General features: G+C 43.4%; 1 protein-coding gene across 5 annotated transcripts in view; it reads left to right on the plus strand.

The window, feature by feature from the left end:
• Positions 1 to 13,188, plus strand: part of lrba (LPS responsive beige-like anchor protein) — a 173,703-nt gene that overhangs the window by 90,935 nt on the left and 69,580 nt on the right. For 3 of the 5 annotated variants that reach the window (XM_035637809.2, XM_035637807.2, XM_035637808.2), the window contains exons 37-39: positions 6,741 to 6,865; positions 7,201 to 7,215; positions 11,397 to 11,540. In XM_035637809.2, coding sequence (XP_035493702.2) covers positions 6,741 to 6,865; positions 7,201 to 7,215; positions 11,397 to 11,540 — 284 coding nt within the window. The remainder of the gene's footprint in view (positions 1 to 6,740; positions 6,866 to 7,200; positions 7,216 to 11,396; positions 11,541 to 13,188) is intronic. The other 2 variants (XM_035637811.2, XM_035637810.2) reach the window with 1 other exon arrangement.

The raw sequence follows: 13,188 nt of genomic DNA on the forward strand, positions 1-13,188 counted from the left end.
TAGTTAGTCAGACTTGTGTTTTCATATGATCGTCTCAATCACCGTGCGGTGGAATTGCTGCACTTGGCACAGACACGCGTGCAACGGCGCTGTAAGTGCTGTATAATGGGCACGGCGGTCTGATGGATGGAGGGAGGGAGGGGAGGAGGTGCCCCTGAATAGCAGACAGCCTCGCCTCGCGGTCCTGTATCGCACGGAACGCGGGGGTAACACTCGTTCACGGACACGACTGATTTGTTTACTAAAGTAGCAGAGAGCTAACACACAATATAAGTTTATTTTTTTCAATTTTGTGTGGTTTCTTGAGTTAAACCGAAACTAAGGCTAAACCCATTTTTATTTATAAATGTGGACTACCTTACCCCGGACATGACCTTGAGCTCGTCCACCGCGTTTTTTCTTTTGGGGTGCGTTGGAGACGTGGCTACGAGTTCAGATTTGTCACACCATTCAAGAACATCCCTGAAAGCTAGAGGTCAGAAGATTATTACAATGGGCCAGTAATGGCAGAATTATGCAACTCCGGTCCAGTGGATGCCCTCATTACCTCGCAGTAGTGGTGACAAATGGCCTTAAATGCTTGTTGTCAAAATCACAGGAAAAATGTGACTCTTCATCAAAAAATACAGATGGTACCACTTCAGCGCCGTAGCGGTGGAAGTCCGTACACACTATTTATTATGTCCATGATGCTCAGATAGTATTCATGAGGCAAACGACGCTCGGGCTATTTTAAAGAACAAAAAGATTTCTCAGTGGATTGGAAACTGCTTCATTATTTACAACCTCGCTGAACGCAACACCTTCACCTCCCACGAAATCTGATGCGGTCAGAATGTAATCGTCTGGCTTTTTGTCTGTGAATTTACACTGATTGTAATTGCTGCTAATTGGAAGCTGCACACCACGCTGGTGGTAATTAGGGCCCCATTTGCATTATTTCATTGGGCTGCGCTGCATTATGGGGAGTCTGAAGCCCTTTTGCCTCCCCGCCCATGGGAGCACTTTGATCCTCACAAGCTGCTGATGTTGCCGAGATGCAAGTATCACACACAGTTGCTTTCAGATCGCTTTTTGAAAGCTATCGGATAAATTGGAGTTAATTGGGAGGAGTGGTAGGTGCTTATGTTGTCTCGGTAATGGGTGTGTGTGTGTGTGTGTGTGTGTGTGTGTGTGTGTGTGTGCACTCGTGTGTGTCGGTAGAATCAGTAAAAAGGGAGTTGACGAGGATTAAAAAACCCAATAGATATAAATACATATACTGTACATAGAATTCGTTTATAAGCCAAGATTACAAATTTTGTTTCACCCCCCCCCTGTCAACATGACTACTCTTTTATTAAATATGTTTTTCATAGATTTACTTACATTGCACAATCTGTAAATTCATTCTAAAAACTAGACAAATGAAATGACTGCATCCTGTGATGAATATTACCGATGGAATGAAGACTACACTGTCATCTCCGAGGATAAGATGGAAATGTTGCCGAGTCTGTGACCCCAACGTCACCTCTGGTAAATCTCGCAAACAACGTTTGCTGAGGTGAATTAACATGCACACATGTAGATTGTCTCCCGTGCACCTCATCGCGGAGAGGGAAGGATAAGCATTAATGCACATATAGAAAATCATTTCGGCAAGACTTAATCATGCCAAACAGTTTTCTGCGGGGACGGTGTTTGGTCCTGTTTCATTTTAATTTGAGTCTGGAGATACCATGGAGGCGATCGCTGCCACCGTTTGACAAAGAGCCGGTGCTCCAGCAACCAGTCCTCAACATGACAAATCCTCAATCTATTCCTGCTCTGCCGTTTCTTCTAAACACATGGTTTATGCAAATCGAAGCAAAATGATCTTGGGGATAGCGGCAATGTTTGAGCAATTTGAGGGCTGCCAATGGGAACTGGCATTAATATAAAATAAGCAAGGGGAGAAATCTATTCTGCATATGCAGGCCTCATTGGCCGCACCCGGATTAATTTAGCGGAAAGGTTATGAATGACTGTTTGTGCCAAAGTGCAGTCGCTTGTCGTGATATATGAAAGCATATTCACTCTGCATGTCCTGTTCGCAACCATAAAGGTCATGTTGTCATTAACATAATATCAAACGCTTTGAATATAAACCCATCACAACGGCAGTGTTTTCTTTACCTCCCCAATGCTTGGCAAAAGCGTTTGGTGAGTATTTCTAGCATTTCTAGCTAACCAAAAAAGCCTTATTCAAATTAGATAATAATAAAACTAGACTGTCACTCAGAGCGCATATCTTCATCGTGTCTGTCAAAGTCTTAAAATAGAAAAAAAGGGTAAAAGGAAGTAGTCTGATAATCTGCACCAAATTGTACAAACTCATTGATATCAACGCCATAAATATGTCTATGATTTTTATAACATTTAGGGCATTTTTGACATTTCCATCAGTTTCTATGTTGCAATGTAAAGAAAAGTGATTACAAAATTCTCGGATCTTAACTTGAATGCCTATCAGCCACCCCTCCGCCAAGTATGGTGCAAATGGTTTGTGTTTTTTGAGTAATCCTGAAGACAAATTAATGAACAAGCCAACAAACCAAACATGGGTAAAAACAAAAACTCCTTGGTGGAGGTGGTAATCGGATATATAAAGCAATAATATAATAGCAATTTTCAATGTTCGTTTAAAAAAAAATACATCAACAACAAAAATCTTTCAAAGGAAGCGGTGAGAAAACTGTGATGCGTCTGTCTCTGGACAAACCTGGTCTGATTGGACGTTGATGGATGACAATCATTTGTCCTTGTCGGCAAATGAACGGTCATTACCGTCCACACGGCAGCGCTATCAAACTTTCAGGACCCGCAGAGACGGATCTATTAACATGTTTAAACCGGCCGCTTGAGAACGATAAGCAGCGATGCCGGCCGTCATACAACAACCATCCCGATGATATGCGATGATTAATAGAGGTGAAGTGGATTGGGATTGTTTATTTCAATGGTTTCTTAATGCTAGATTAGTGTTGTATTAAGGATAAGATTAAACCCCAATGCCCCCCCCCTAGGGAAATAAGCTTGGTTGTGCAGGAAATGGAAACAATCTACAACAAATGTTCTCTTAAAAACACAGAAAGAAAAGTTTAAACATTGGTTTCCTAAATTAAATAGCATTATAGCCGAGAATCGGTACCATTGACCTTATGTTGGTTAGTGTTTTAAAAACACGCGTTCCACTAAGTTGAAATAATGTGATTTAAGTCACCAAATGGACGAGCTGCTTCCTTGTTACCAGGGTGAATGGCACCAATGTGTCAGGGGGTATTATTGTAGAGGACACAGTTATTGTAGCTCTCTTGGCCCCTTCACTTTTCTAAATGCCGATCTCTTCCAAATAAGCATGACATTAATCCTGAACCCGCTCTCACACTCCACACTCCACACAATTACACCATTTGTTTTGTGTGTGTCACCCAGTAGCGACAGATCTTCTTGGACGCCCGGCTCTGTTGTGATATAAATGGAGAATTTAGTCGAGCCACTGAGATCTTCAAGAGCCCACCAGTAAAACATCCCCTCGCGGCGGCGCGGCGATGGTTTGTGTTGAGTGTATTAAATTGGACGCACGACTGTTTTGTTAACTGATTAGCGAGCGGGAGCATCGGGGCCACGTAAGAGGGAGAAACCTGAGCTTGTTCATCCTCTCTGTTGGTAAACTTCCTTGAATTTACAACCCCAGAGTCCTGAAGAGCATCCAAAAGATGTTTAAAGGAAAGAGAGAGAGAGAGAGAGAGAGAGAGAGAAAAAAAAAGAAGGTAATTACTCTTTACTACCTCACATAAAACTCTTCCGGACCCTGTTTCATCAGTAGCCAATGTGGTCTACATTAGACAGGCTTGGCTCCACATTTTCTTCTTAACACACAAACTCAGAGCCTCGTGTAAGGCTGGCAAACGGTGATGTGTAATAAAGTATTGTACACACACCGTCAGTTTCTGTGTGTGTGTGTGTGTGTGTGTGTGTGTGTGTGTGTGTGTGTGTGTGTGTGTGTGTGTGTGTGTGTGTGTGTGTGTGTGTGTGTGTGTGTGTGTGTGTGTGTGTGTGTGTGTGTGTGTGTGTGTGTGTGTGTGTGTGTGTGTGTGTGTGTGTGTGTGTGTGTGTGTGTGTGTGTGTGTGTGTGTGTGGGTCCCTCACTATCGTCGTCAGACAACAGTCACTCCACACCTAACGAGCGGCCCCTTCCAGACACCTTTTATGACCGAACTAATTACTAATTACACAAGTGGTTGACGTGAGCCGCAGCACAACGCCGGCCCCTTTGTTATTTTAATTGTTGTTATTTTGAAGAATGGCGCTCCAGTAAATTGTGCCACGGATGCCCCCAGCAGGATGGATGAGCTCTGAATAATTTATCATCTTTGTGGAAGCACACTCAACGTTCGGTATGGCGATGGTTGGCGGCGGCGGCGGCGGGGGGGGGGAGGGGGCTGGGTTGCATAGCGGCGCTGTACATCTCCATTCTTGTTTACGGCGGCGCTCTCATCAGGGATTGATGACGAGGTATCCTTCATCGTCCGTCCGCCTCCTCCAGCGCCCCATCATTAGGATTTCCATTGTCGCCTGTTCATGGTGCGCTGGATGAAGATGACTGGCAGAGGTGGTCTTTCCCCCCCCCCCCCCAATGCTGTGACTAATTACTCCAGCCAATGGCCTCCCCTCCTGATGGATTAATGTGTATTGTGTGAATGGGACAGTCCCCCCCCACCCCTCCTCCTCCTCTTTCATGAGATGAGAGACGAGTGCGTCCTGATTCGGAGCTGGGCGCCGTGCACACCCTTGATAATTATTTTCATAGATGAATACCATCGCGGGCAGGATGATGAAGTGGCCATTTGCGTTCGGAGACTATCACATGCAAACACGGAGCAGGGTCTTTGTCAGCGGTGTGAAATCTGGTCCTGCACAGACCCGCGTCCCCCGTCCGTCTTTCCAACTTCCATTCTGCAGCCATAAGCACATACTCACTCAATTGATTGCTCCAAATATGCAAAATCTTCACCTCGTTCTATTTCACCGAGTTTTATTTTTTGAAATGCATAGTATTTGTATTCTGTAGCCGTCCTGTACGCACCAAATTAAATGTATTCTGTAGCCGTCCTGTACGCACCAAATTAAATGTATTCTGTAGCCGTCCTGTACGCACCAAATTAAATGTATTCTGTAGCCGTCCTGTACGCACCAAATTAAATCTATTCTGCAAACTGCTTTACATCCAGACGTAAGCAGTAGCCACTCACTAATCATCTTGCCTTTTTTAGACCGATTTTTCTTTTATTTCTCTCTGTATTTTTAGTCCAAATAGATCAAACAATCAATGTCAGCCAGGACACACAGGGTTCGGGAGGACCCGTCTCTGTAAACCGTATTTGTTTGCTTGCGTAAAGCTCCGTTCCCTCTTTAGAGGCCCCCGTGTGATCGTCCGTGTTGACCTGAAGATTTGTGAGGAGCCCCCGGCCAGAGCGGCGTTCAAGAGTAGAGAACATAAAGTATGCTGGGGTTCTCCCGTCCGAGCTTGTGCCACTGAAACCATAAACTGTGTCTTCCCACACCTTCACAGGATACACTGCCGCCATGTATGAGCCTTTAGTTTTCAGTTTTTCTTTAGAAATGTTTTACTATTTTTTTTTTTTTTTACATGACTCTTGCCTTCTTCGCTTTCACGACTTTATATACTTAAATGTTAGTCTGTGGTAAACAAAAAAAAAAGTAGCTATCTACATATATAATTAATGAGGACATGTAACCTGTTGATCCAAGTTTTCATTTTTTCTCACAGCAGAGACATTTACAGTATTTCACCAAGCACTGTAAATTGTTGCCCCCCCCCCCCCCCCCCCCCACACCTGAGTTGTTAATCACAAACATAAGGGCTGATTTTATATTCAGACAAAGTAACAGGTTTGCGGTGCTGTACAGTATAAATTAAATAAAAATAATTTTAATTTGGAGAAGAAAAAATTCAGATATAAAGTGCCTTATGTGCCACGAGTAATGAATATTTTAGAGATTTTAATGAAATCACTTTGATGTGATATTTCATTATAGACAGTCACACTGCATACAGGCACAATGCTGTACGGCTGTGACTCCTCATTAAAAGTTAACACTTTCTTTGCCTTTAGAGCAGAATGATTTACTGACCCGGCCTGGGAAGACGAGCTGTAATTTGGTAAGAAAAATGGAGGCCATAGACATTGATTAATATTGGTAATGCTATCCACCCCCTCTTCAGTGTTTGTAATGGCCTCCTCCTTATCCCGCGAGCCACGAGTCCCGACAAGAGGCGTCCTGCTGGGCTTGAAATGAGCCTGGAATGGGAGCACGTGCCACAAGAGTGTGTGGAAAATGATCACGCTGTCATTTGCTCACTCTTCTGTGATGGTATTTGGTGCCCAGCTCTCTTTTTAAAGAGAGAGGGGGAGGGAGAAAAAAAAAAGAAGGCAAATAGAGGGAACACCTTCGCCTCTGCGAAGGAGATAGTGTCAGTGTCAAGGAAAGGGATTCCATGATTTTGGCTCTAAGCTTGTGTCTAAGTGAATGTTTCTTAAGGAGCGATTCAGAGGGTTTAAAAAAAAAAAAAAAAGGCACCAAACACAATGCTGGCTTTATGTGCGCCTGCTCGGACCAAGTGCTAATGCTGGGCTGGTATACCATGCTGGCTGGTAATTGCTAACACATGTGCTACTTCTGTCTCGCTGCAGCCGGCCGAGGGAGTTCTGGCGCCTGGACTACTGGGAGGACGATTTAAGGCGGCGACGGCGCTTCATCAGGAACCCCTTTGGATCCGCTCACTCGGAGGCAACGCTCAAAGCCGCGGCCGAACACGGTCAGTCCCCCACGTCCCCGTCCCCCCCTCATCGCTGCCTGTCGTTTGCTCCCCTCGCCTCACTCGCTTGGTGGTAGCACCAGGTACAAGGCAATAAAAATTAGTCCTCCCGTTGCAATAAAAGATTTATTGTGCCACAGGAGACAGTAAAATGGCGCCCTCATTTGAATTTCACACAGGTAATTTCATACCCGGCCTCTCTAGTATGCAAAAGCCGGAGTAATGACCTGTGCGTTGGCATGCTTTACAAAGATATTCAGTTTTGAACGGATTGGCTGTGAATATCATGAAATGTAAAAAAAAATCTGTCATTCTTTTTCCTCATTGCATCACAGTGGCTGATATCAGTGGTAAGTAACATTCGCACTCTCTCTTCTGTTTGTCTTCAGTGAAACCTTCACATTCCATTGTGGGCTCATTTTTGGTTTTTACGCCTTTTGTTTACTTCTTTTGTTGCATAATTGGCTTCATCAAAAGCAAACAGTAAAATATGCACCCCTGGAATTCATAAGGAAATGTACTTTTGAGTTGCATAATTATGGTAATTATATTGATTTAATGTCAAACGCATTGTTGATAATAGGTTGTACTGCTCCGTCGGATTTAATAATATGCTCTGAATAAGAAAGATTCCACATTGCTCTTGGAACCCCTTAAATATTACAGAAAATGCGATGCGATTTGGAAAAACTCCATCAATACTTTGCTATCGCATTAAGTGAGTGTTGTCATTTAAAGTAATAACCTTGATGACTTTTTTTCCTTTTTGAAGAAGGAATAGATCCCATCAGATCTCCATTGTCCCTGTGAAACGTCTCTATAAAGACAGGTGCAGACTTTCCCAGAAATTCCCAGCAGTCACTTAAAACCACAATATCTAAATGACACATGTCCCTCGCATTAAACACCGGGAGTTGCATTTCTCTGCTCGAGTGCAGGTAATCCCCCCCCCACCCCACCCCACCCCTCATTTCTGCAAATAATCCAGCTCACACAAGGGTTTGCAATCATCGCCACGCTGGGCCCGTACGCTTCCTCGTTCCATCAATTACTCCCTCTCTCCAATAAATGGCCATTTCTGGACCAAAAATGTCCTCAATGTGTCACCTGCAGACGTCCCCTTAAATGTGACATCATTCCCAGAGACAAATGGCAGGTGTGACAGGAGTCAATAAGAGTGTGATCTAAAAGCAATAAGTGTTGAGGACGTCAGGATCCTGGGAGACCTCGGCTCGGCAGTCACGGCTGTGGCGAGCAGGCAGCTGGAGGCTGAGGCCACCGTCCAGCTGGTCGCCTCTGAATTTTTACTTAGTTTCCATCTTTATTCCTCCTTGTTTTCCCTTCAGCGAGATCATGACAGAGAACAGACGTATCACATATTCCCCTGTCACAAATGCTTTCAGAAAATGTGTTGAAGGTGTTCTGTGACTTGGTTATGCAGGTATTTGGTCTCCTATTCAATTTTATTCAAAAGTATTCCAGTTTATGTGCTGCATATATTCATCACTGGGGAGAAAGAGCAAAAACAAAACCCCAAAAGAAAGGCAAATTCCTGAAAGCAACATTCGGTTTCAAAGTCAAGTCGGTGTAAAAATAGCCAGCAGCCAGTTGTGGCCAGGGTATGCTACCTCAAGAGAGTATACTGCCTGGCTGAAATATGGGAATATATCATTAAAATAACTCTTTGACATTGAAGCCTGACGGCATCCATTTTCTGATGTAACCTTTAGTCTTGTTTTAGTCGACCCGACATTTGTTACGGAAGTGCGGCTCAAGATGAGAATGCAGGGCTGAGTTTTCAAACAGAGCACAAAGGTCATATCTGGCTGTAATTATATTCATCAGATGCAGCGGGGAAAATGCAGTCTCACTCCCTAAGAAAATATTTAGTATAAGATCAAGCCTGAAAAGTCTAATTTTCTTTGCTACTTGTGGCAGCACTTTTCCAATCTCACGCATGATCATAAAATTAGAAGCAATAGAAATAATGTTGCATTTTTGCCTCGGTCACATGTTATAGTAAAAGTGTATTTATCCCTTTTAAAGCAGAGAGAGAAATGTACGTCTTTTCCTTGATACATGGGGGGAAAAATGTGCATTTCCGCATTTAGGATATGGACAACTGTTATCATTCATACCGTGCCAAGATGATTTTCACAGGCTGCCAGTAGGCTTGAGTAGGCCGTTATGTATTTATGGCTGGAAAGAGCCATCTTTTCTGGGGATTGATTCTGTCTGGTCCGGGGCGCGTGGACCAGAGGTGGCAGAGTAAATACCCGAAGACTAATGTCTCTGTTGGGGTAATCAATACTCGCCTCATGACCACACCGCTGGCTACGCTCCCCGTTAAAAACTAATTTGTTAATTCTGACAATTTAATTGCTGTGACCATGCATGCCTTGAGTTGTATAAGCAGGTAGTTGAACCTCTCAGTCGGGAAATGGGGTCTCGGAAAAAAGTGTAACCTGTTGGGATTTATGCACATTTCTGCTCCCTGTGTGATGAGTGATGAGGTTGAAGTAGCCTGCTAGATTCCTTTCTTTTTTTTGGTTAATGTGGCATGCCTTATACTTAAATTTAAACAGCACCCGGATTTAAAAAAAAAGATATTTGTGACTGTGTATCTCTAAAATTGTATTAATTTTGTGCACTTTCAATATTTTCTTTTTTTTTGTATTTTTCATAATAGCTTTAGTTAATTCTGTATTTTACAGTCATATATTTAGTTTGTCGGTGTGCATGTTACACACACACACACACACACACACACACACACACACACACACACACAAGTGTGTGAGTGAGAGGAGGAGAGTGAGTCAGAGCTTATAGCCTGTTTCTTTTATGTTTACCTGGTGATAAGTGACACTACTTTTCTCGCTGTTCTAACACACTCAGCTAAACAATTTGCTGACTGGTCATGATTTCAGTAGCAGCTCCTTAAATGTATATCATACCGAGGAGCTATTAATAACCCGTGTTTGAGGTTCACAAGAAGGCATACAGTTTTGCAAACAGCCCAGACACGAGGTTTAGTTGCGCCAGGCTGCGCATTGAGGGGCTCGATACCCGCCCCGTTTGGTGCTATCTGCATATTGAGGTGAAACATTTCTGGCCATGTTTGCATTTAAACACAAAGGAGTTTGAACTACATCTCTGTTTTTTAAGCTCATCTGACAAGTCCCCATGTCCACTTGCGCGGCGTGAATACAATGGCATGTGGTATGTATTAGGGGAGCTGGTAGTAATTTCAGTGCTGCTAACTAAAGAATCCTCCAGGGAGGCTTAATTACAGGAAGACCATTCTAAATATCAGTGAGCTGCATATTTTCCATGACAAGAGATTTTTAGCCACGCTCTCCTAAGCAGTTTCAAAGCACACGGCCACATGACGCGGCTGGGCATTTTTTTTTTAAAGGAAGTGCAATTGATCTCCCCTCAGGTGATGATGAGAAGAAGGAAAAAAAAATCCACTAGTTCATGTGTTTTCAGCGACTCACTGGATTAAAGCCGTTGCTCTTGCCTGGAACGCTGGCCGGGTTAGACGACGGCACACAGAAGGAGTGAGAGCTCACTCTGTTTACAGCGAGGGAAGACTTGCCCAGCCAGCCCTTTGTATCGCGGACTCGTGTCTGTGGATCCTTTCCATGCATCACTGGGGAATGCGGAGTTCTGTAAATGTTTGCAGATTACCCCTTTTTCTTAAATAATCCATTCGGAACCTCAAGTCATGTTCGGTTGGAATCAAAACGGCCATTTAGTTTCAACGCGTTTGAATAAGCTTGGTGTGAAATTGTGCTTGTGTCGATGTATGTCAAAGGACAAAATGCACGTAGGGGAGAGGTTTATGTCGTTCTTTTGTCTCTTGTCCGTTTTGTTTTGTTTTGTTCGTCTGCCTGCATGTAAATCAGCGCCGCTGTTAACCGGTGAATCGAGGTTAACGCAGCATCAGATCAACTTTGCATATAGTTGTTTTTGAGGGTGAACCTGCTATATTTTTACTAAACTTACCTTTTTTCATACCTTATCTTTATTCCACACCTGGCTTTGGAAGATGACAAGACAATGAAGATATTTTGTCAGAAATGTATTAATTAGTCTGAAATTGACCCGTATGTAAATATTGTTAAATTAATACAGTTATGAATATATATTTTTTTTCAGATTTGTATTATATGTGCGGTTGCTATGTTGAGTTGGAAGAGACAGTATTTTTTATTTACCACTCAAGCATGATTAACCATTTTTTAAATCCAGGCAGTGCCTTAAAACCCAATTTTTCTTTTTCAGCTAAATTTCTGCTAAATTAGTCAATTCTGGAATATAGAGTGATACAACATTCCATTAGCCTTTTTTCCTCCGTTTGCAACGCTTACACACACTTGCTGATTTGCAACAGAGAAAGGGTGCCTGAGTTGGAGGCTTGGTCCTTGTAAAAAAAAAAAAATAATAATCTGAAACTAATAATCTCATGGTTTGAAATGTATTAAAGGTATAATACAAAATAAAAAAACAACCCTTTCCCCTCTAGCGTCCGAGGAGGATATTCTCAAAGGCAAGCAGTCCATCAGGGGTCACGCTCTGGGAAATCAAAACTCGGAGAGCGAGATGTCGCTCGACGGAGACGATGACACTCTGTCCACCCTGGATGAGAAAGACCTGGAGAACCTAACAGGTAAGGAAGGAGCGCGTCCTCTCAGTCATCGCCACCCCCTCCCCTCCCCATTACACTTTGTTGTTTACGTCCTGCGGCTCAAACTACAGTAGAGAAACAATGTTATTGTAACTTTCCGGTGTAATTCAATTGTTTTGCTGCAACTACAGTGAGTTATACAGCACTCTGTTGTGCAGAGCTCCCATGGCAAGCGATCACTGATTTCCCCCGTTTTGCCATGATGATATGGTGCGTTTAGAGTCATTGTTGGATTCCTGCGGTATTGTTGAACAGGGAAACCAGGCCTTAATGATGAACGTGCACCACTTTCTTAGTACACGGCATTATTATTTGTGAACACACCTTTTCTGTCATAGCCCGACTGCCTTCATATAAAAACACTGAAAACACCAAACCTTCAGTTTTCTCTCTCGGCCACTGGAGGTCTGCTTCTCACACACACACACACACACACACACACACACACACAGGCCTGAGTAGCAACTCTGTAAACATTTTTGTTTTATGCAGCAGTAGCAGTAGAGTTTATCCCAGGATACTGTTTACCCTGAAATGGGACATTATCTGACACGAGAAAAGCAGCATTGGCCTGTTCAACACCTCAAGCTCCCCTCGGCACTGCAACACAGCTGCAAATGACACTTCATCCAACCCAAGATGTCGTGAATCCTTTTGTTGCTTTTGGTCTGCCTGCTGTTTGGATCATCTTAATTAAATATCACACAGCCCCCTAATCGGATTGCAGAGTAATCCGCTTTTTCTTTTTTTTTTTTCTATTGTTGTTCTGCGCAGAGACATGGCTGTGCAGATGTAAGATGCATTAATGAGGCTCGGTTTTGCGATTTAAAATAACGCAAGTGGATGACAACGGGATTAAACAGTTGAATCCACGTGTAATAAAGTGACGTGTGTGTGTGTGTACTGTGGGGATCGAGTTCAGCCTCTCGCAGCTGTCTGCTTCAGGTGCTGGCTAATTGAATGTCTTTTTGAGTGAATGGAACAAAAAAGGGAGACAACCCCCCAGCCCTGTTATTTCAACCCACGGATAACATGTCAGTACTCGCGGGGTTCACGAGAGGCAGAGGCATGAATATAAATATATATATATATATATATATATATATATATATATATATATATATATATATATATATATATATATATATATATATATATCTGTGTATTGTCGGTGCTCGGGGAAATCAAGCCGCGGCCCCGAGGAGGCTCCTCTCTGCGCGGCGCACATCTGCAGGCGCAGCGCCGCGCGTCAAGCGGAGCGCGGCGCTGCGCCTGGCGCCGCCTCCAGCCGCAGCTCCCCTGAGCCGCGCTCTCATTGTCATACACTGGCATAAATTAAGATTGATGAAAGATTAAACAAGAGCTTCGCCGCGTGTACAGGCCCGCGCGATCGATTGATTCCGACTGGACGGTCGATGTCGAAGTCACGTCTCCATTTTTTTTGTTGTTTTTTTTCCAACATTGTGTGTTTTGCATTTTTGCTGCGAGAACTGTGCGAGGGCCGTTTGTGTGAATCTTCCCAAAACGCCTCGATTAATTGCAGATTACTTTTGAGTTGCAAAGCTACACGTTGTGCAGTCGAAGTACTGCGACACTATAATTATGACCAAATTATGGAGAAACAGACTCA

Source organism: Scophthalmus maximus, chromosome 8, assembly GCF_022379125.1.
Source record: "Scophthalmus maximus strain ysfricsl-2021 chromosome 8, ASM2237912v1, whole genome shotgun sequence".
Classification (NCBI taxonomy): Eukaryota; Metazoa; Chordata; class Actinopteri; order Pleuronectiformes; family Scophthalmidae; genus Scophthalmus; species Scophthalmus maximus.